Source organism: Vespa velutina, chromosome 20, assembly GCF_912470025.1.
Source record: "Vespa velutina chromosome 20, iVesVel2.1, whole genome shotgun sequence".
In the NCBI taxonomy this organism is placed as follows: Eukaryota; Metazoa; Arthropoda; class Insecta; order Hymenoptera; family Vespidae; genus Vespa; species Vespa velutina.
Genome location: NC_062207.1, coordinates 732,318 through 757,678, shown reverse-complemented (window position 1 = coordinate 757,678; position 25,361 = coordinate 732,318). Strand labels below are relative to the sequence as shown.

The 25,361-nt window shown below is 45.6% G+C and overlaps 1 protein-coding gene across 1 annotated transcript; it reads left to right on the top strand.

Annotated features, from left to right (window-relative positions):
* Window positions 1–8,891: 8,891 nt before the first annotated feature.
* On the top strand, window positions 8,892–9,614 carry LOC124956178. Its single transcript, XM_047511651.1, has one exon. It carries the CDS (start codon window positions 8,892–8,894, stop codon window positions 9,612–9,614), a length of 723 nt encoding a protein of 240 aa, XP_047367607.1.
* The last annotated feature ends 15,747 nt before the right edge of the window (window positions 9,615–25,361 follow it).

Genomic DNA, 25,361 nt, shown 5'->3' with positions numbered 1-25,361 from the left:
ATAGCTTCAATTCAAATAATAATAATGATTCATACTTCGTTAATTTTGTCATATTGTTCCTTTTGTCAAAAATAATGCGTTATAATAATAAACTGGTGAAAATATTATTTAGAAGGAGCTGATTGATACACTTCTATCTACTTGCAAAAAGTATTGCAATTCTTCGTTTTCCCTCATATTGCTATTATTATCAAATACATATAATAATAAACTAGTTATTACACTACATTATTTTGAAGAAATTAGTAGATATATTTATTTTATATTGTAAAATATAAGTTTTCCTGCCGAAGCGACGAATTTTCTGTTACTTTTGACTATAGAATCAAATTTATGTAGATGTTTGATTATATACAATAAATACAAAAATATTTACAGTATTATTACAATATATATAAACAGATGTTTAAAAATTTACTTATAAAAAGATATTTACAAATATTCGTACGTTATGTGTTAATATATGTTCAGATCTTCATTTGATAAAATATATTTGCTCCATTCGAATTTATACTACTAATGAGGCACGTAATATAAATTAATTTCCGTTACAAAAATATTCTCTAATCACGCAAGTGGCATGATGGCCATAAACATGATATGGTTCGTTAACAATATTTTTTCACAATATTTCCATGATATAGGAACACATCTTTTTAGCCCTATATGTCATTGTGATCTATTTGGTACAAGTAATTCTTCTTACTCCTCAGAACCATTTGCAAACAATTCACATACTGTATCATGAAATAAAGAGAACAGGCTTTCATGATTGGTGTGAAAATTATTCTTGAAAATTACCAGATAATGGCAAGAAACGATTAAACACAAAGTTGTTTGTCCACTATCGTTCAAGATGTATGACTTCAGTGATAACGCGAAAAAAGAACAAAATGCGCAGTAAGAAAACTGACATTTCTCCCTAATCATCGAATCGGTATGTACGTTTGTGTAATAAGTACGGCGCGCAAAACTGATAATGAAACATCAATGTATGTTTCCTAATTTTTACAGAACAACTAATATAAAGGATTACGGAATACGTATTGTGTAAAAGAAACGAAATGTGCGATTTGTAGATAGACGTTGGGACTCTTTTCATCCTTCATAAAGGTTACGTGCATCATTTTTTGCATCTGCCTGAAACAATTCATTATAATAATAAACTAGTGATAATATTATTTAGAAGAAATTACTAGATATATTTACATTATATTCCAAAATGTATTGTAAATCTTCCTTTTTCGTTGATTTTTACATATTGTTCTTGCTGTCTAAAACAATGCGTTATAATTATAAACTGGTAATAACATTATTTAGAAGATATATTTACATCATGTTGTAAAAAGTATTGCTGTTCTTCGTCCTTCTTTCATTTATCTGATCATATTGCTCTTGCTGTTTAAAACAATGCATTATAATAATAGATTGGTGATAATATTATTTATTGTAAGTATCATTATACGGATTCGATAGAAATAATAATGAATTTCTAAATATATATTATAATTAAATAGTTATTATATATATATATATATATATATATATATATATATATATATATATATATAATCAAATAAAATATTTTGGAATAACAACAAAATATGTATGGTCAAATCAAAAATAGCAGACTGTACCCAAAATGATCTAAAAGAAGCAACACGCGAGAGGACTACAGAAACGTATTCGTTTTATAAACATTTCATTATATAAAATAATAATTTTCATTGATTATAATTAATTAATGATATTATATATTTGTTTAAAAGAATAATTTTTTAAAACCCTATTGCTTGATTTTTCGAAGTAAAATGATGAATTAAAATTAGATGTGATTCATATACATTATTTTCTCGATATAGAATGGCGAAACAAGCATATCAGCATGAAATCTATGCCCTATGTTGCAATAGTTTACACTATAAATTCTGATTGCAATTTATGTTTGATTGTAATGATTAATAACTCATTCGAAAGATGAAGATTTTTTACACGATATTCTCGTTTCCGATTTTTAAAACAAGTTTCTATATGCGTGAAAATTACTTTTGCAAATTATTTTTTTCTAGATAATTTTTGCACAGAAGATGACATTTTTCCAAAATCCTTTTTTTATCCTTTTTTTTCCTTTAGTTTGATAAAAGAAATTCAGAAAAAATAAAACACAAATGATAACATTTTTCCATATAGATATCTATACTGCTGTAGTCTCTAGAAGTAGTAGGTAATTTCACCGTATAATTCAATAAACGCACTGCGTAAACAAATATTGGAAGAATGTATTTAGGACTAAAATCTTTGTATTACTAATCGTATGCTCTTAGAGATCGAAAGTCCTAAAGTATAAAAAAATGTATTTATCTATCTATTTCTCTCTTCTCCTGCGACTCATCCACCCTTTCCATCTTTATCCACTATCCTGGCTCACGGTACACGCAATGAGACGGGAAACAACTGTTTGCCGATAAAATGGGCCGCAATGTAAATAATGTGAAAGATGCCATTGTAGCTACGGTTACAAAACGTGGCATTGTTAATCTTCAATAGCATAACTTCTTTTTCTAACTGAATTATTCTATTTTTTCGAACAAAGCCACCATCACTGCTACCGCCATCGTCAATGTCACTGTCAATTATCTCTTCCCTTTCTCTTCTTCTTTTTCTTCTTCCTGATCTATAGTTTTGATGAAATCTTACGTAGTTATTTACTGAGTGAGATTGTTCCTTGTTTGAAATAAAAATATTGCACTCCTATTCTTTAGTGCAATTTTTTTGCAATTCTTATTTTTACTATTTTCATTATTTCTTTTCTTTCTATGCATGCGGCGCCGACGTACAATCATTCGAAAATTAGTTATTTCTAAGTTTCTACTAGCGGCATGTTTAACATCGTGGAATTTACTTTTATCTCCCGCATTCTCTCTGGCTCTCTTTTTTTGCCTCTGTCGTTGTGCACCAGCCAAAACAATCTTTAACACCATCCTCATTCTCCCTCTCTCTCTCTCTCTCTCTCTCATTCTTTCTTTCTTTCTTTTTCTTTAGATTCATGTACACTTTGTGTTTCCTCGTTCATCTTAGCTTGGTCACTCGTAAGTTGGGTATATTAACACTACCGCTACTATGCTGGAACAATAGAGAAATATTATCGGTTGGATCTCGCGACTGCTTTCTGCTGCTTGCTTATTCGTTCACTTGTTTGCTTGCTTGCTTGTTCGTTCTTTTGGTTGTTCATTTACTTAGTTGTATGGTTACTTTGTTGTAATTAGTTGGTTCCTTACTGGTTTACTTCTATCGTAGTTTTAGGTTAGCTTGGAAATTTTATTACTTTCAAAAAAGAACATTTGGAAACAGGAGGGACAAAACTGGTCTTATATGAATACTTGGTGTTATAGTTGTGTAAAATGGTTAGTAACGATCGAAATCATCGAGGTTAGAACAGAAAGAATTATTTATAATGGAATCTTTTGATCGTCGAAAACGAGAGAGACAGAGAGGGAGAGGGAGAGAGAGAGAGAGAGATTAGTAGGACTAAAGTCAGTTAAAGATCCAACTTCTCGACTAACTAAATGGGCTCTTAAATTAGCTGAATATAATTTCAATGTCATCTATTAGTTGGGAACTGTTAATGCAAACGCGGATGCTCTATCTCGGAATCCTCCCGAAACTATGCAGATCTTAACTATTTGCCCATCGAACGAAACATCATCTGACGAATCGTTGTATTCAATCAGACCAAAGATAAATGAACAAACATTAAACTTGAGAGAAGAACCACCAGTAGGAATTTCGACGACATTAGACATCTGTATAATCCATTTTGTGTAATCTGTATAAATGATGATAATTCAGAAATATGATAAGTGTTGCATGAGGTGTCAGGTAGTGGTTCCAATATCTCTCTCCGCTCCAATCAAAGAGACGACGATTCGTAGACTAGCTCAGAAGGTATGTTTGATTCTGCCTTGTGTCCGTACATTATATCGCCTCATTCAGAGGAAACATATAGTAATTATGAATATGGTAGAATCACACGATTAAATTTCGATCAAAAAAGACACTTTAGCGATCTTCATCAACTATGCGCTGAATTTTTTATGATGAAGGAGCTAAACAATTGGCCAAACTCGGAAAACTTCTTTAATATAAATATCTAACGCTGGGACCTGCAAGAGTAACAAATTTCTGAAAGAACAAATTGATATCTCTATTCATTAAGGAAATGGACAACATAATGTTAAGTGATGAAATACAAGATTCCGCACTCGTATCGCTATTATCGGCAACACGAGAGCTGGATCTTTGTACGATATCAATTTCAAAGACAATCAAAGTTGATAATGTACCATGGCAATACATCGAAAAAGGACTGGGGGATATTTAATGGAGGATCTTGTACGATTTGCATTTGTAAAAATTTGACAAAAACACCTACGAAACATAAGAAGGAAGTTCTAATACGAAAATATCACGTATCAGGAGTATACATAAAAGGGTAACAAAAACTTACAACAGAATAAGATAACATTATTATTGACAACGAAAACTTACAACAGAATAAGACAACATTATTATTGACAACGAAAACTTACAACAGAATAAGACAACATTATTATTGACAACGAAAACTTACAACAGAATAAGACAACATTATTATTGACAACGAAAACTTACAACAGAATAAGACAACATTATTATTGGAAAAACATGAAAGAACAAATACAACTTTTTATTCAAAATTGTTTAGAATACCAACTACCAAAATTGGTTAGAATAAATAACAAATACCCGATGATACTAACAGACACACCAGGTGCTGCATTCGATATAGTAGCATTGAATATTGTCGGTCCTCTCTTTCAAACTCCAAAGGGAAATAAATTTATACTGATCATCCAAGATCGATTTACAAAGTTCTCTATCGCAGCAACCCTCTGTAACACCACGTCCATCGACATAGCGAATATAATGGTCAATGACTTAATTTGTAAATTCGGAGCACCGCGCGTTATCTTTACAGATAAAGCTACGAATTTTTTAAGTTCTTTTATAAAGGCAATAGCGCGAAAATTTGAAATAAAACAGTATAAGAATACAGCGTTTTATCCGTAGTCTAACAGGTCGATTGAAAGGTCTCACTATGTACTGATGGAATATTTAAAACCGTTCGTCAAGAAGGAAAAGGTTTGGGACAAATGGTTAGGTTTTGCGATGTTCTCGTATAACACCAGTACTGATGAGGGAACTCACTTCTCACCGAATGAACTAGTTCTCGAAAAAACAGCCGAAATACCAGTGACAGACCCGCCATTAGATGAGAATTTGGAATAGACGTGTTTTCAATTCTACACTAAATTAATAAACAAAATTAATTATACACAATAGTGTCACATGCAGCTCCCTTCTCATATGTAAACTTTAAGAAACCTGTAAATAAAAAGAACCTTCCTTATATTACTATGTATGAAAGAAAAGGGGATACCTTACGCTTACGCACTATATAAAATTTTGCTTTTATTTGACCAAAAATGTACAAATTAAGATTTTTACATATATACATACTAACACTATTATATGACACGCTCGAGCCAGGTATAAAGGGAGTATCTTATAAGATAAATTAACATTATTATAAAGAACACAGTAGCAAATAAGACGTACATATAAGCACAGGCCGAAAAGATACCTGAAAAGGTCAGGTCATAAAAAGCGATGCCGAACACCGAAAAGAGAAAAGAAAAGAAAATGGAGGAAGCGAGACTGCTGCTCAACGTGCGCATTCTCCGAGTGGAGATACCTACAAAAATAATACAAAACGTTTGGAAAGAGAAAGGGACGCAGAAAAATTAACTACCACCCGACATACATGCTTCCCGTACTGGAAATCTCCAAACGTCCATCCCCACCACGGGACCATGAGAGCGACAGACTCAGCCCCACCACGGGCCCCAACAGCGGTAGATTCAACCCCACCACGCACGGCGGCGATAGTTCGAGCCGCCTACCGCAAATTAACTGAGGATAAAACTGACTGCATCGCTCGACTCCACGATTATTTGACAGAATTCTTCAAAGGGAACTCATCTCCCTACGATTATTCGAATATATTCTTCAAAGGGAACACATTTCCCTACGGTTATTCGAGCATATTCTTCAAAGGGAACTCATCTCCCTATGGTTATTTTATACTTAAATTTATTTCACTGTACTTTGAATTTAATAAATTAGTTTGTTAAGTTTAAATTTAGTGTTTGCTCACTTATTCTCGGCTGCATTTCTCAGGCAACAACCTCGCGCAAGCTTAAGTCATTATATTCAATTTTCTCGCGAGTCTCAAGGTCTCTTGCCACCCAGTTGACAAGTTCGAAGCTAAAAGCTTCCCTTATTCATGTGAAAACCTTTGACCTTAAGTTATTCTTTTACCATCGGTGCGTACGAATCGCACGAGTTATCTTAACCTCATTCAACACCCGACAAGTATAGGTACATACGAATCGCACGAGTTGCCGTAACCTCTTCCATCCGCCGATAAATATAGATGTATACGAATTGCACGAGTGATCATAACCATCCTTTAAAAGGATAACATAAGTTATTACTATCCCTAATCTTTATCTCTCGTCAGTCTTCATGCCGAGAACACGACGTGGGGGTAGGAAGTTTCGTTTACGTCAATTGTTCGCAGCATATTACGATCTCTATCATTATCACGGTGACTTACGAGCAACTTTATCAAAGAACACGAGCAACTGCGAAGTAATACCGTATCGTCTCGTGCCCATCACCATAAAGGAGATTGTCTACATTCCGAAGGACTTAGTACCATCCGATCCAAGAGCGAAGGAAAATCTGGAGGTATCTGTCAGCGTTGCCGAGCCAGACGACCGCGTATAGGTGTCCATCCCGTGCCATGAACTGCGCATAGCAGGTAACGGCCTAAAAGGACACAAATCTCACAAAGGTTGGAGCTCCTCGAGGTAAGTTTCGTGCGAAAAAAAATTTTTGAGGCCCGAACCGAGTGGAACGTAACAATAGGTAGCACGACATAATCTTGTAAAGACCAAGGAACGATCAAAAAAGTATTACGATCAAAAAATAAATCCTGAAGTATTAAAGGTGGAAGACGAAATATTTCTTTTAAAAGAATTTGGAAATCAGAACACTGACTCACAAAATTCTAGAAATGCTACCCCACAAAAATATTAAATTACAAGTTAATGGAAAAACAAAGATATTTAATTGTAACAAATAAAGAAAATCGAAACTTAGTCAAACATATATTAAAATTTAAACTGTTTCAGAGACGTGGGAAAAATATTAGCAGTAGCGGTAACGATGCTACTTATGGTCAAAATCTATGCCGCCTTCCTGAGGTGCGACTGCGGAGGAGTGATCACCAATATTACAACATTATCATTGTTAGACACTAAGGATTGTGACGCCCCTAACGAAATGTCAAATTCTACGTAGGTTTATGTACAACTACTCCGGCTAATGAACGTACGCATGGGCATCAATGTCATGTGGAACTGGACAGCACGATATAACGTTTAAGAATGGCATCACACGTGTCCGTCGACCACAACGGGAAAAGAGTATATATGTTGGACACGTCCTCAGCATCGTGTAAAAACGCGTTCAACACAGCGATTTTAGGCATAACTCCCACATTTCAAATATCAAGGTTAAAAGTCAACACTACAGAACATCTAAGTGTTACCTTGGCCGGATCTATATCCACGGTTGGCCAGATTTATATGCACTGGAATACAATACGCTTCCTCAAATGGCACTCGAGACGACGTAATAGAGCAAGCATCGGTAAAGATTAACCTGCAAGAATACTTTACCACGGTAAAAATCAAGGATAATAACGTAATTCTCCGACAGGAAACTAGATGCGCTTTCACGGAAGGCACTTGTATCACAGACGAGGAGGGTAATGCATTCTGGACAACTGATTCAGCCTGCAACTTCGAGCATTACAATATGCTATATAAGGGCTTAGAGATAAAATTGACAGTTTTAAGAAAGGCAGAAGCATTCTATATGTTGACTACGCATGACGTTACGCTCGCACTAGAAATTATTTATGCGGTTACACATTATTAAAAAGTGAACATCCAAAATTGTTTATACTGGAAACACGTAAAGGCCGAACATTTGCATCGAAAATAAAACTTTTAGTAGAGAAACTTGATCTTTTACATACGTGAACTCAAAATTTGTTTTCCTAGAAAAAACAATGAAGAACCAAATGACCGCATTATAAAATGATGTCATAAGACAAAAGTGCGAATTGGAAGAACAGGTGTTAAGAAACGCTTTGGCACTGGCTACATTGCGCCCGGATAAATTCTCGTACGTGATGAAATGAGACCGTTACATGGCCGTGAAAAGGGGAAAAGTGATTTACATCGTTAGGTGCACTCCGGTACCAGTAAAGATAAGATCATCAAAAGAGTGCTATAACAAACTCCCGGTTTATCAGCAGAACGCCAGTCTATTTTTAACATCAAAATCGAGCATATTAATTAAGTCAGGAACTATCAGGGTTGCGTCATGGTTGCGTCAGGGTTGCGTCATCCCTCCCCCCGTTGGTAGGGGGAAGTAGAATACTCCCACAGTATTCCCTGCTTGTCGTAAAAGGCGACTAAAAGGAGGGTATCCTTCGGTCCCTTAGGAGACTCCTTCCGAATCTTCACGGACCGGGGGAGAAGAAGCGACTCCTCTACGGCGGCGTGATCCACTCGGTGCTCCTTTATGGGGTGCCGGTGTGGTGGCGCGCCGTCGTGGAGGATACGAAGATCGGGCGGGCAGTTCGGAGCCTCCAGAGGAAGGTGGCGATCCGGGTGTGCTGTGCCTATAGAACGGTCTCCTTCCATGCGGCCATGATGATTGCGGGGATAATTCCTCTCGCTCATCTGGCACCCCGGCTGGCGGAGGCGTACGCGGCTGTTAGAGACGCGGAAGAACCAGCTTCCCCGCGTGCTAAGGCTGTACTGGGTGCTCTTGCCAGAAGGAGGGCAATGGAAGCATGGAAGGCTGAGGAGCTTGCATTAGCAGATATCACTGCAGCAACGGGGGTGCGCGCGAGGGCTGCTATTGCCGAACGGTTGGTTGAGTGGATTGGGAGGCCGTTCTCCATCGGGACGACATTCCACACTACTCAACTGATGACCGGCCATGGCTGCTTTTCAGCGTATTTATATAGTATGAAGAAGATCCCCTCCCCACGGTGCTTCCACTGTGGGGGGAATGAGGATACGGCGGAGCACACCTTGATCGACTGCCCGGCATGGACGGATGCTAGGAGCGAATTGATCGAGGCAATAGGTGGAGGGCGGCTAACGCTGCCCGGGATAGTCGGGGTCTCCCTGACTGTTCCGGGGGTATGGGCGGCCTTTCGGACCTTCGCTGGGCGTGTCATGCGAACCAAAGAGGACGCTGAGAGGCGCCGGGAGCGGTCGCGTGGTCAAAGACCTATGAGTGATAGTGTATGTGTGGAAAGAAGTGCGAACGATAGGCCGCATAGGAGAATGGCTCCAGTGCGGCCACCTCGGGCAAGGCTCCGAGCGGCTCAGGCGGCGCCTGACTCAAGCGTCGCTTTTCCATAGACGTACAACACGCGGGAGTGAATGGGCCTGGTCAGTGCACCATGGGGTGGAGACTGGGTCACACATTGTAGATAGTTAGTAAGTAAATGCGTCTCCGGGGACACATGGCTCCCTGTCGAGTGTGCCGTACTGGTATGTGTGTGAATGCATGAACGAATGAGAGTAAGGCGAATTCCGGCCTGGCTCACCGAGGAGGGGATTGGGTGAATTTGTAATACGCACATGCGCGATCCCGCCCAATCCCCTTTCTTCTCAGCATGGTAGTATTAAGAATCGGGAGGTTTTTTAGTCGGTAGGCGATCCGATCCTGAATGTATGTTCAGGCGGGTTGAATCCGACACTACCCTAAGTACCGGTCTCAGGGTGCCTTTTGAAGGTTTTTCCTCCTGACGGAAAAAAAAAAAAAAAAAAAAAAAAAAGGGTTGCGTCATCCCTCCCCCCGTTGGTAGGGGGAAGTAGAATACTCCCACAGTATTCCCTGCTTGTCGTAAAAGGCGACTAAAAGGGATTGAGTGAATGGTGTATGAATGTTCTTGTATGGCTATTCCTTCCTTTATATTTCTAGACATATCTTTTTCTATTCTATCTCTTTCTCACCAGCTTCCTTCCGTTCCGTTCCTTTCTGCTGTGGAGCTTGGCTCCCAATAATAAAGTTAAATTCTTATGATGGATAGTACAACGGAAACAATAAGCGGGCGTGGGAGGGATACCCACGCCAAGGCGGTGTCAGGTGGTGGTAGGGCAGGCCACCCGCCGTCGTCAGCCAACGACTGCCAGGAGCTCGGGGTAGGCAACCTGGCCTCAGCTCTGGATAATGCGTCAGGAAGGGCATCACAGGTAGGCGACCTGGCCTGCGGTGTATCTAATGCGCCAGGAAGTATGGAGTATGATGGATCTCAAGCGGAGGAGTTAGAAAGGACTGCCATTGCGGTTGAGAGCATGCGGCTCTCTGGTCCGACCTCCCCAAAGCAGGGGAGAAGGAACAAGCGTGCAAGGCAGATGATATACTCCTCTGAGGAGGATGAGCCGCGGGCTGACTGGCCCGCACTAGGTGAGAGTTGCCCGGCGGAGACTCCCTTGTCTAAACTGGAGACTGGTAGGGTGCTTAGTACCATCCTGGAAGCCTCCAAGGCGGCAGAAGGTGCCAGGCTGAAAAGCCGTAACCTTAAGGGGGAGCTATCTGGGATTATGAAGAACTCTTATGCGACCATGATCGAGGGAATTAAGACCCTGATCGAGAGGCGCGAAACCGAGACGGACGATCCTCCATCAGCTAAGGAAACAATTGCGCAGCTGAAGGCTGAATTGCGGGCCAAGGATCTGCGCACTAAAGAGGTCATGGAGGAAAACGTTCGCCTCAAGAGGGCGAATAAGAAGATGGAGAAGGTTCTGGAGAATCCATCGGCCGGGAATAGCCGATCAAAGTCTCCGGACATAAGGGAGACTATGAAGGCATTGACGGAGGCTCTCCGCAATGTGCAGCAGGAGATAAAAGAGATACGGCAGCAGCAGCAGCGGCAGCAGACAACGGGTGGAGCAACGACGGGAGCTGGTGGGCCACACAAAGGTCCTACACACCGTGCTGAGCCCACTCGACTCCCTGGACAAGAGGTAAGTAGAGATAAGCCACTGATCGGACAGGAGAGCTTTGTCCTGGTACTTGGCCGGAAGGAGAGACGAGCGCAAAAGAAGAAAGCGAATGCTCTCCCCCTAACTACACCTAAGGATGGAGTCAGCGACCGTCATCCTTTGCCGGGACAGGCAGCATCTAGGATGGATGGGAAGAAAAAGAAGGACGCGCAACGAAGAAGGAAGAGGGAAAGAAGGGAAAGAGAAGTGGCCGCTATTTCCCTCTCGTGTGCGGAGGAGACTACGTATAGAGACGTAGTCCTTCGGGCCACGGAGAAGGTCAACCTAAAGGATCTGGGGATCGCTGGTTTGACCTGTAAGAGAGCCCTCACAGGAGCCTTTATATGGCAACTAAGAGGCAAAGGGGCGAACGAGAAGGCCGACCAGGTAGCGGAGGTCTTAAGGAGTTCAGTCCCAGGGGTAAGGGTCACTCGCCCCCAGCGTACGAGTACAATGAGGATGCTGGGACTAGATCCGGCCGCTAATGGTACCTGGATCAGGAATGCACTCCTGGAGTTGCATCCCGGAACAAACCCCAACCTCATCAAGGTGGGAGAGATCAGGATAGGCAGGGGTAATGTAGGCTCGACGATAGTTACGGCTCCGACACCTGTCATCCAGGCGGCACTGAAGAAGGAGAGAATACTCCTGGCACTTACTGTAGCGAGGGTGCAAGAACTCAGACAGCAGCCCCTCAGATGCCACCGGTGCCTTGCGCGAGGACATGTTGCAGTAAAGTGCCCGGCTACGAAGCCCCGGGTGGACCTATGCTATGTCTGCGGAAAATCGGACCACTTGGCAAGCAGTTGTACAAACAGGGCAGCGTGCTCGGTTTGTACAGATGCCGGCCGGAAGCCGACCAACCATCGTGCCGGTTCTTGGGAGTGCCCGATAGTGCCTCCCAGGAAATGGGTGGACAAGGTATACGGGAATGGAACAAATGCCCGCGGGGAGACAACACAGAAGGACCCGCCTAAGGTCGTTGAAAGAACTGCGACAAAAGCAGTGAGTGCGACCGAGAAGAACAATAGTGGTGGTGACGAAAATATGGAGGTGGAACACGGTGAACCGGACACCTCAATATGTGTAGAAGCAGCGGAAGATCTATAAACAATGGCTTCTGCTGTTCTACAAATAAACTTGAACCACGCGCGCCGTGCGCAGGACATATTGTTACAGCGTATGCGCGAGAACAATGTGGAGATAGCTGTCATTGCGGAGCCATGGTGGGTCCCTTCGGGGGACGAGAGGTGGTTCTCATCCCTAGGAGGGACTTCACTTTCCGCGGTGCTTGTGGGCGAGAATGGAAGACCCTGCAGCCTGGTGCGTCGGGGCCAACAGAGTGAATCTGGGTCTGTTGAGCCGGGTTGGCTGTCCCACGTGCGTTCGTCCGCAGGGTTCGAGCGTGGTAGATCTAACGTGGGGCACGCCAGCGGCCGGCGTCCGCCTCTCGGACTGAAGGGTGGATCAGGTTGAGTCCCTGTCAGACCACCTGTACATTAGTTATAGCTACAGGCACGGGGCTGCAGGGGACCGAATTTCTCGCCCACAAGGGAGAAAGCTCCCTCGTTGGAAGATTAACTCCATGAAGGAGGACTACCTGGATGCGGCCCTTATCTCAGGGGAGTGGACAGGTGGAAACTTGTGCGAGGAAAGTGCGGCCGGCGCAGTCTGTGTGGACAAGCTAGTGAAGTGGGCACAATCTACGCTGAAGCAGGCATGTGACATGGCCATGTCCCGGGTGAGGAGACAGACCCGAGGTAGTAAAAGTACTTATTGGTGGTCGGACGAATTAACGAAACTTAGGGCCGTTGCGACGACCACAGTAAGGAAACTTTCCAGAGCCAGGAAGAAAAGGAAGAACAGTGAGGAAATAGTGCGGTGCTTGGACGCTCGAAGAGACGCTACGAGGGCACTGGCTAGGGCTATTAAAGAAGCCAAGAAGAACTCATGGAGGGACCTGCTGGACTCCATAGAAGAGGATCCATGGGGCAGACCCTATAAGCTGGTCTTGGGGAAACTAAGGCCATATGCCCCACCAGTAACTGAAACCTTGGAGGATGAAGTACTGGAAACATCCTCTCCGAGCTATTCCCAGGAGAACCGGGAACTGATGAGCTGCAGGATCCTACGCTCGCAGAGGTGGTCGTCTCTGCGGAGGAGGTCTTGGCTTCCGCCAAGAAGGGGAAAGGAAGAAAGGCTCCTGGAATGGACGGAATACCGGGTGTGGTTGTGCGTGCTGCGTCGACATACTGTGGAAATGGGTTGGCGCGTTGCTTTTCCGCATGCCCAAGGACGGGTCGATTCCCGACAGCGTGGAAGATAGCGAGGCTCGTCCTTATCAAAAAAAGAAGGGACGCGCCCCCGGACTCACCGAGATCGTATAGGCCCATATGCGTGATTGGCGAACTGGGGAAACTATTCGAGCGGGTAGTTGTTGGTCGGATCAACAGGTACCTGGATGAGACTCGTGCCCTGGCGCCATCGCAATATGGGTTTAGAACGGGAAGATCCACCGTGGATGCCGTCCTCGATGTTAAAAACTTCGTGGAGGCATCGACGCGGATCAGGAAGGTGGTTATCCTGGTGAGTCTGGATATCTCGAACGCTTTCAACTCCCTGCCGTGGGCCGTTATCGTCGGGGCGATGGAGCGTGGGGGCTTTCCGGATTACCTGGTTAACATCATCAGGAGCTATCTGGACAAGCGCGCAATTGCCTATACGAATAGGTATGGACGCTTTGTGGAAAGGCGCGTTTATTGTGGGGCCCCACAGGGATCCGTTTTGGGACCTACATTGTGGAACATTGCCTATAACAGTGTCCTCCGAACCCCGTTGCCGGGTGGCTCCCGTGTTGTCTGCTACGTGGATGACACGGCCCTCCTGTCAACGGTATGGGACCTGTCTCAAGCTATCGTGAACGCCGAGCGGGACCTGGACGTCCTTGTGAGGGAGATCGAGGGACTGGGTCTTAAAGTGACGCTGCACAAGACGGAGGCCATGGCCTTCCCTGCCTCTGCCTTACGCAGACGCAGGACTGTCCCACCCCCTAAGATTTGCCTTAGAGGGGTCTTCGTAGATATCAGGCCCAGCGTTAAATACCTGGGCATAATGATAGACTCGGGTATGTCATTTAGGCCCCACTTCGAGGCCCTAATCCCTAAGGCGGAGGGTATCCTTCGGTCCCTTAGGAGACTCCTTCCGAATCTTCACGGACCGGGGGAGAAGAAGCGACTCCTCTACGGCGGCGTGATCCACTCAGTGCTCCTTTATGGGGTGTCGGTGTGGTGGCGCGCCGTCGTGGAGGATACGAAGATCGGGCGGGCAGTTCGGAGCCTCCAGAGGAAGGTGGCGATCCGGGTGTGCTGTGCCTATAGAACGGTCTCCTTCCATGCGGCCATGATGATTGCGGGGATAATTCCTCTCGCTCATCTGGCACCCCGGCTGGCGGAGGCGTACGCGGCTGTTAGAGACGCGGAAGAACCAGCTTCCCCGCGTGCTAAGGCTGTACTGGGTGCTCTTGCCAGAAGGAGGGCAATGGAAGCATGGAAGGCTGAGGAGCTTGCATTAGCAGGGATCACTGCAGCAACGGGGGTGCGCGCGAGGGCTGCTATTGCCGAACGGTTGGTTGAGTGGATTGGGAGGCCGTTCTCCATCGGGACGACATTCCACACTACTCAACTGATGACCGGCCATGGCTGCTTTTCAGCGTATTTATATAGTATGAAGAAGATCCCCTCCCCACGGTGCTTCCACTGTGGGGGGAATGAGGATACGGCGGAGCACACCTTGATCGACTGCCCAGCATGGACGGATGCTAGGAGCGAATTGATCGAGGCAATAGGTGGAGGGGGGCTAACGCTACCCGGGATAGTCGGGGTCTCCCTGACTGTTCCGGGGGTATGGGCGGCCTTTCGGACCTTCGCTGGGCGGGTCATGCGAACCAAAGAGGACGCTGAGAGGCGCCGGGAGCGATCGCGTGTTCAAAGACCTATGAGTGATAGTGTATGTGCGGAAAGAAGTGCGAACAATAGGCCGCATAGGAGAATGGCTCCAGTGCGGCCACCTCGGGCAAGGCTCCGAGCGGCTCAGGCGGCGCCTGGCGCAAGCGTCGCTTTTCCATAGACGTACAACACGCGGGTGTGAATGGGCCTGGTCAGTGCACCATGGGGTGGAGACTGGGTCACACATTGTAGGTAGTTAGTAAGTAAATGCGTCTCCGGGGACACATGGCTCCCTGTCGAGTGTGCCGTACTGGTATGTGTGTGAATGCATGAACGAATGAGAGTAAGGCGAATTCCGGCCTGGCTCACCGAGGAGGGGATTGGGTGAATTTGTAATACGCACATGCGCGATCCCGCCCAATCCCCTTTCTTCTCAGCATGGTAGTATTAAGAATCGGGAGGTTTTTTAGTCGGTAGGCGATCCGATCCTGAGTGTATGTTCAGGCGGGTTGAATCCGACACTACCCTGAGTACCGGTCTCAGGGTGCCTTTTGAAGGTTTTTCCTCCTGACGAAACAAAAAAAAAAAAAAAAAAAAAAAAAAAAAGGGTTGCGTCATCCCCCCCGTGGGTAGGGGGAAGTAGAATACTCCCACAGAATTCCCTGCTTGTCGTAAAAGGCGACTAAAAGGGATTGAGTGAATGGTGTATGAATGTTCTTGTATGGCTATTCCTTCTTTTATATTTCTAGACATATCTTTTTCTATTCTATCTCTCTCTCACCAGCTTCCTTCCGTTCCGTTCCTTTCTGCTGTGGAGCTTGGCTCCCACTAATACAGTTACATTTCATTATGGATAGTACAACGGAAACAATAAGCGGGCGTGGGAGGGATACCCACGCCACGGCGGTGTCAGGTGGTGGTAGGGCAGGCCACCCGCCGTCGTCAGCCAACGACTGCCAGGAGCTCGCGGTAGGCAACCTGGCCTCAGCTCTGGATAATGCGTCAGGAAGGGCACCACAGGTAGGCGACCTGGCCTGCGGTGTAACTAATGCGCCAGGAAGTTTGGAGTATGATGGAAACCAAGCGGAGGAGTTGGAAAGGACTGCCATTGCGGTTGAGAACATGCGGCTCTCTGGTCCGACCTCCCCAAAGCAGGGGAGAAGGAACAAGCGTGCAAGGCAGATGATGGAGGATGAGCCGCGGGCTGACTGGCCCGCACTAGGTGAGAGTTGCTCGGCGGAGACTCCTTTGTCTAAAGTGGAGACTGGTAGGGTGCTTAATAACATCCTGGAAGCCTCCATGGCGGCAGAAGGTGCCAGGCTGAAAAGCCGTAACCTTAAGGGGGAGCTATCTGGTATCATGAAGAACTCTTATGCGGCCATTATCGAGGGAATTAAGACCCTGATCGAGAGGCGCGAAACCGAGACGGACGATCCTCCATCAGCTAAGGAAACAATTGCGCAGCTGAAGGCTGAATTGCGGGCCAAGGATCTGCGCACTAAAGAGGTCATGGAGGAAAACGTTCGCCTCAAGAGGGCGAATAAGAAGATGGAGAAGGTTCTGGAGAATCCATCGGCCGGGAATAGCCGATCAAAGTCTCCGGACATAAGGGAGTCTATGAAGGCATTGACGGAGGCTCTCCGCAATGTGCAGCAGGAGATAAAGGAGATACGGCAGCAGCAGCAGCAGCAGCAGTGGCAACAGCAGCAGCAAACACAGCAGCAGCAACAGCAGCAGCAGCAGTAGCAGCGGCAGCAGACAACGGGTGGAGCAACGACGGGAGCTGGTGGGCCACACAAAGGTCCTACACACCGTGCTGAGCCCACTCGACTCCCTGGACAAGAGGTAAGTAGAGATAAGCCACTGATCGGACAGGAGAGCTTTGTCCTGGTACTTGGCCGGAAGGAGAGACGAGCGCAAAAGAAGAAAGCGAATGCTCTCCCCCTAACTACACCTAAGGATGGAGTCAGCGACCGTCATCCTTTGCCGGGACAGGCAGCATCTAGGATGGATGGGAAGAAGAAGAAGGACGCGCAGCGAAGAAGGAAGAGGGAAAGAAGGGAAAGAGAAGTGGCCGCTATTTCCCTATCGTGTGCCGAGGAGACTACGTATAGAGACGTAGTCCTTCGGGCCACGGAAAAGGTCAACCTAAAGGATCTGGGGATCGGTGGTTTGATCTGTAAGAGAGCCCTCACAGGTGCCTTTATATGGCAACTAAGAGGCAAAGGGGCGAACGAGAAGGCCGACCAGGTAGCGGAGGTCTTAAGGAGTTCAGTCCCAGGGGTAAGGGTCACTCGCCCCCAGCGTACGAGTACCATGAGGATGGTGGGACTAGATCCGGCCGCCAATGGTACCTGGATCAGGAATGCACTCCTGGAGTTGCATCCCGGAACAAACCCCAACCTCATCAAGGTGGGAGAGATCAGGATAGGCAGGGGTAATGTAGGCTCGACGATAGTCACGGCTCCGACACCTGTCATCCAGGCGGCACTGAAGAAGGAGAGAATACTCCTGGGACTTTCTGTAGCGAGGGTGCAAGAGCTCAGACAGCAGCCCCTCAGATGCCACCGGTGCGTTGCGCGAGGACATGTTGCAGTAAGGTGCCCGGCTACGAAGCCCCGGGTGGACCTATGCTATGTCTGCGGAAAATCGGACCACCTGGCAAGCAGTTGTACAAACAGGGCAGCGTGCCCGGTTTGTACAGATGCCGGCCGGAAGCCGACCAACCATCGTGCCGGTTCTTGGGAGTGCCCGATAGTGCCTCCCAAGAAATGGGTGGACAAGGTATACGGGAATGGAACAAATGTCCGCGGGGAGACAACACAGAATGACCCGCGTAAGGTCGTGGAAAGAACTGTGACAAAAGCAGTGAGTGCGACCGAGAAGAACAATAGTGGTGGTGACGAAGATATGGAGGTGGAACGCGGTGAACCGAACACCTCAATATGTGTAGAAGCAGCGGAAGATCTATAAACAATGGCTTCTGCTGTTCTACAAATAAACTTGAACCACGCGCGCCGTGCGCAGGACATATTGTTACAGCGTATGCGCGAGAACAATGTGGAGATAGCTGTCATTGCGGAGCCATGGTGGGTCCCTTCGGGGGATGAGAGGTGGTTCTCATCCCTAGGAGGGACTTCACTTTACGCGGTGCTTGTGGGCGAGAATGGAAGTCCCTGCAGCCTTGTGCGTCGGGGTCTTTTTTACGTAGCAGTCAAATGGGGGGACTCGCTGGTAGTCTCCGTCTACTTTCCTCCCAGCGAGAACATTAAAATGTTCAGTAGGCTCTTCGACGAGCTCGAGGAGCTCTTAGAGACATTCCCCACTCTCCCAGCGCTGGTGGCTGACGATTTTAATGCCCGGTTCAGCAGATGGGACCCGAAAGGCAGGAGTAACTGCAGAGGTGAGTTGCTCTATGCATGGGCCAACAGAGTGAATCTGGGTCTGTTGAGCCGGGTTGGCTGTCCCACGTGCGTTCTTCCGCAGGGTTCGAGCGTTGTAGATCTAACGAGGGGCACGCCAGCGGCCGGCGTCCGCCTCTCGGACTGGAGGGTGCATCAGGTTGAGTCCCTGTCAGACCACCTGTACATTAGTTATAGCTACAGGCACGGGGCTGTAGGGGACCGAATTTCTCGCCCACAAGGGAGAAAGCTCCCTCGTTGGAAGATTAACTCCATGAATGAGGACTACCTGGATGCGGCCCTTATCTCAGAGGAGTGGACAGGTGGAAACTTGTGCGAGGAAAGTGCGGCCGGCGTAGTCTGTGTGGACAAGCTAGTGAAGTGGGCACAATCTACGCTGAAGCAGGCATGTGACATGGCCATGTCCCGGGTGAGGGGACAGACCCGTGGTAGTAAAAGTACTTACTGGTGGTCGGACGAATTAACGAACCTTAGGGCCGTTGCGACGACCACAGTAAGGAAACTTTCCAGAGCCAGGAAGAAAAAGAAGAAAAGTGAGGAAATCGTGCGGTGCTTGGTCGCTCGAAGAGACGCTAGGAGGGCACTGGCTAGGGCTATTAAAGAAGCCAAGAAGAACTCATGGAGGGACCTGCTGGACTCCATAGAAGAGGATCCATGGGGCAGACCGTATAAGCTGGTCTTTGGGAAACTAAGGCCATATGCCCCACCAGTAACTGAAACCTTGGAGGATGAAGTACTGGAAAACATCCTCTCCGAGCTATTCCCAGGAGAACCGGGAACTGATGAGCTGCAGGATCCTACGCTCGCAGAGGTGGTCGTCTCTGCGGAGGAGGTCTTGGCTTCCGCCAAGAAGGGGAAAGGAAGAAAGGCTCCTGGACTGGACGGAATACCGGGTGTGGTTGTGCGTGCTGCGTCGACATACTGTGGAAATGGGTTGGCGCGTTGCTTTTCCGCATGCCTAAGGACGGGTCGATTCCCGACAGCGTGGAAGATAGCGAGGCTCGTCCTTATCAAAAAAAGAAGGGACGCGCCCCCGGACTCACCGGGATCGTATAGACCCATATGTGTGATTGGCGAATTGGGGAAACTATTCGAGCGGGTAGTTGTTGGTCGGATCAACAGGTACCTGGATGAGACTCGTGCCCTGGCGCCATCGCAATATGGGTTTAGAACGGGAAGATCCACCGTGGATGCCGTCCTCGATGTTAAAAACTTCGTGGAGGCATCGACGCGGATCAGGAAGGTGGTTATCCTGGTGAGTCTGGATATCTCGAACGCTTTCAACTCCCTGCCGTGGGACGTTATCGTCGGGGCGATGGAGCGTGGGGGCTTTCCGGATTACCTGGTTAACATCATCAGGAGCTATCTGGACAAGCGCACAATTGCCTATACGAATAGGTATGGACGCTTTGTGGAAAGGCGCGTCTATTGTGGGGTCCCACAGGGATCCGTGTTGGGACCTACATTGTGGAACATTGCCTATAACAGTGTCCTCCGAACCCCGTTGCCGGGTGGCTCCCGTGTTGTCTGCTACGCGGATGACACGGCCCTCCTGTCAACGGGATGGGACCTGTCTCAAGCTATCGTGAACGCCGAGCGGGACCTGGACGTCCTTGTGAGGGAGAACGAGGGACTGGGTCTTAAAGTGGCGCTGCACAAGACGGAGGCCATGGCCTTCCCTGCCTCTGCCTTACGCAGACGCAGGACTGTCCCACCCCCTATGATTTGCCTTAGAGGGGTCTTCGTAGATATCAGGCCCAGCGTGAAATACCTGGGCATAGTGATAGACTCGGGGATGTCATTTAGGCCCCACTTCGAGGCCCTAATCCCTAAGGCGGAGGGTATCCTTCGGTCCCTTAGGAGACTCCTTCCGAATCTTCACAGACCGGGGGAGAAGAAGCGTCTCCTCTACGGCGGCGTGATCCACTCGGTGCTCCTTTATGGGGTGCCGGTGTGGTGGCGCGCCGTCGTGGAGGATACGAAGATCGGGCGGGCAGTTCGGAGCCTCCAGAGGAAGGTGGCGATCCAGGTGTGCTGTGCCTATAGAACGGTCTCCTTCCATGCGGCCATGATGATTGCGGGGATAATTCCTCTCGCTCATCTGGCACCCCGGCTGGCGGAGGCGTACGCGGCTGTTAGAGACGCGGAAGTACCAGCTTCCCCGCGTGCTAAGGCTGTACTGGGTGCTCTTGCCAGAAGGAGGGCAATGGAAGCATGGAAGGCTGAGGAGCTTGCATTAGCAGGTATCACTGCAGCAACGGGGGTGCGCGCGAGGGCTGCTATTGCCGAACGGTTGGTTGAGTGGATTGGGAGGCCGTTCTCCATCGGGACGACATTCCACACTACTCAACTGATGACTGGCCATGGCTGCTTTTCAGCGTATTTATATAGTATGAAGAAGATCCCCTCCCCACGGTGCTTCCACTGTGGGGGGAATGAGGATACGGCGGAGCACACCTTGATCGACTGCCCGGCATGGACGGATGCTAGGAATGAATTGATCGAGGCAATAGGTGGAGGGCGGCTAACGCTTCACGGGATAGTCGGGGTCTCCCTGACTGTTCCGGGGGTATGGGCGGCCTTTCGGACCTTCGCTGGGCGGGTCATGCGAACCAAAGAGGACGCTGAGAGGCGCCGGGAGCGATCGCGTGATCAAAGACCTATGAGTGATAGTGTATGTGCGGAAAGAAGTGCGAACAATAGGCCGCATAGGAGAATGGCTCCAGTGCGGCCACCTCGGGCAAGGCTCCGAGCGGCTCAGGCGGCGCCTGGCTCAAGCGTCGCTTTTCCATAGACGTACAACACGCGGGTGTGAATGGGCCTGGTCAGTGCACCATGGGGTGGAGACTGGGTCACATTGTAGGTAGTTAGTAAGTAAATGCGTCTCCGAGGACACATGGCTCCCTGTCGAGTGTGCCGTACTGGTATGTGTGTGAATGCATGAACGAATGAGAGTAAGGCGATTTCCGGCCTGGCTCACCGAGGAGGGGATTGGGTGAATTTGTAATACGCACATGCGCGATCCCGCCCAATCCCCTTTCTTCTTAGCATGGTAGTATTAACAATCGGGAGGTTTTTTAGTCGGTAGGCGATCCGATCCTGAGTGTATGTTCAGGCGGGTTGAATTCGACACTACCCTGAGTACCGGTCTCAGGGTGCCTTTTGAAGGTTTTTCCTCCTGACGAAACAAAAAAAAAAAAAAAGTTTGCGTCATCCCCCCCGTGGGTAGGGGGAAGTAGAATACTCCCACAGTATTCCCTGCTTGTCGTATAAGGCGACTAAAAGGGATTGAGTGAATGGTGTATGAATGTTCTTGTATGGCTATTCCTTCCTTTATATATACACATGGATGGAGTAGATTTGGTTGATTCGTTGATAGCGTTGTATCGAATAAAAATTTGATCAAAGAAGTGGTACCATTGCATTATGTTTCACCTCTTAGATTTGTCGGTGGTCAATGCTTGGCTCTTATATAAGCGAGATTGCTCATCGCATTCTGTAAGCCTCGGCCGTCAGTATGGTTTATTGAAATTTAAAATTGACATTGCATCTTGTTTATGTCAGGAACACAAAGGAACCCAGAAGAAAAGGGGGTGTCCTACTTCAAATGAGGTATATAAACAATTGCAAAATAAAAGAAAAAAGAGACCAAATACAACGCTACCTGTAGAAGACGTGCGAAAAGATGAAGTGGCATATTGGCCAATTTTTTCGGATAACAGAGGACGTTGCAAAAAACCCGAATGTAAGGGAGTTCCGAAAATTAAATATCCCAAATGTAATGTTCATTTATGTTTAACGTCAAGTGCAAACTGGTTTGTGGAATTCCATGCTTAAGTTTTCAAGTACAGAAGTTCGAACATTATAGACCGTTGTGACCTGAAAGTCACATAGTGAATATACTGCAATAAAATTGTTTAAACGGAAATTTTTTTTCTTCATTTGCATGTATAGGTTTATAAATGCTGATATATCATTCCCCCAATTTTTTTGGATTCAAAACAAAAATTCGACCCATAGAGAGTTAATAAAAGGGTTAAGGACGACTAACCCTATACATCCATGTGTATATTTTCACTAGCTGCAACCGGACAAGTGTGAGTTTTTGAAGAAGGAAGTAGCATATTTAAAACACATTATTGGAGAAACATGGTAAAATCGGATTCAAAGAAATTAGACGCGGTTAAGAAATTTCCGCTTCCGCAAAGGTCAAGAATATTTATAGGCCTCACCGAATATTATCGTAGGTTTATACCGGGATATTTAAAAATGGCTAAACCATTGACCGACCTATTAATCCTTTCGCGCCGAGCGTCGCATATATGCGGCATCCACTCGATGACCTGTGGGTACGGGCGCCGCATATACGCGGCATCCAGGCCACGATTTTTGGGTACGAGCGCCGAATATATGCGGCATCGAAATGATCTGTACAAGTGCCATATATAGTCGATGGCAACATTTTTCGTTATCGACAGAGCATTTTCCGTTAATTTTATTGATATATTGGATTAATCATTTCTTAAAACTTTTTAAAACTGCTCTTTGTTGAAATCACACCCAACGTATTACGCAATAAACATCAAGGCGATCGTTTACTGTTTTATACCGAATATTCTATCGAATCCATTCGGCAGTAAACGATTTTACATATTTGGTTTTTACAGGAATTAGGAATAGATCGGCCTAAGGTATAACTTTTAATTTTTAAAAATTAGAATTTTCAGGTTAGGGTTTTGTTTGAAAATGTATTTACAAAAATACTTTCGGCCCGTTCAGAATGAGTACAAAGCATAAAATGGTATTATGTTTGAAACTGAAGTAAACAATACTAAAAATGAAAATAATGTCCATCGGTGTAAAAGACGACGGAGAAATAATATATGCAGCATTTCAGAATCAGAAGCAGAGTTAATTGACGATAATACAAAGGACACCCAGTGCAATACAACATGGACATCGAAAAATTTCGCACCAAGTATTCATAAATTTTCCTCCGAAAATTCAGGACTGAAGAAGAAAATAGGAAGATCGTTAAAAATTATCGATTACTTCGGATTGTTTCTTTTATCAAGAGCTCGTAGAATATATTGTAGATGAGACTACTTATTACTCGGCTCAAAAGAGCAATAACAACATGGACACTCAAAAAAACACGACACTAGAGGAAATGTACTGTTTCTTTGCGTTGTCACTACTCATGACACGTAATAAAAAACTAGTGTTACACAAGTATTGGAATACTGATAAATATTTACGCAGTAGTATTTTTAGTGAAGTAATGACCAAAGATCAGTATCTTTGGATACTGCAGATGATACATTTTAGCGGTCAATAAGTGCCCGCTGATAATCGTCTATATAAAATAAGTGACATAATAAACATGCTACGAAAATCGTTCTGCGACATATTTTATCCCTATGAAAAAGTTTGCATTGATGAAAACTTGATGTTATACAAAGGTCGCCTGTCCTTCAAGCAGTACATTCCCTCGGAAAGGAATCGATTTGGAATAAAATCATACATACTCTATGATTGCAAAACAGGCTATGTCCAAGACCTTATAGTTTACGAAGGAAAATCAACTGTTACAGAAAGTGACATCAGCGGAATTGGAAAATCAGATGCAATTGTTTTATCACTCTTGCAATCATACTTAGGCCAAGGTCATACATTATACATTGACAATTTTTATTCTTGTCCAGCATTATTTAACTTTATTCACGATAACTGTACGAATGCATGCGGCACTGTAAAAAAAAAGACGTCAAGGAATGCCGAAGATGGAAGAGCGACTGAAAAAAGGGGAGGCATGTTTTCGTGCAGCAAAAAACTTTCTAGCGATGAAGTGGATGGATAAAAAAGAAATCCATATGATTTCCACTATACATACTGTAAATTTTGAAGCAGTATCGAGATATGGAGGGGAACAGAGTGTCCAGAAGCCTCTTTGCGTCATTGTTTATAATAAGTCAATGGGAATTGTAGACAAGGTGGACATGGTACTGAGTACCGTAAATCCAACGCGGAAATCGCTGAAGTGGTATCGGAAATTTTTGTTCCACCTCATAAATTTCTGTGTGTGAAATGCATATTTTATGTACAAGCACAATCGGAGAGAAACAATATCGATGGCAAAATTCATTTGACGCTGATAAAACAGATAGTCGAAAAGTATCGTCATAATGCAATGGGACATCAAGGCAGACCCGCTGATAATCAGATGAAGTTAACCGACAGGCATTTTCCCATATTTTGTAATCTGAAAAACAGAAGACGGAGGAGTATAATTTGTAGCAAAAATGATAAAAAAAAAACGGATTCGCGGTATGAGTGCAAAGATTGCGATGTTGGCCTTTGTATAGATCCTTGCTTCCAAATATATCACACAGAATTACATTATTAGTTTTTACATATTTTTTACATATTTTACATATTTTATTACAAATTTTGTACATATTTCTTACGTATTATATTTACACATTTAATCGTTAAGCTTTGTAATTATATAAATATCTATGTTACCTATAATTTTGCATTTGTATTTTAATATTTTTGTAAGTCCTTTCATATTAAAAATGTAAATATATTTATTACATTAGAGCTATGATTGTTTTATTCAGCACAGTTCCTATTTAAGACTTAGAACAACATATATACAGAAACCACGCGCACTGTGCATATTTCCGGCGCAAGTTTCCGTTCAGTGACGGTACTTCGCCGAACGGGGCTACCGTAGCGAAAGGGTTAAT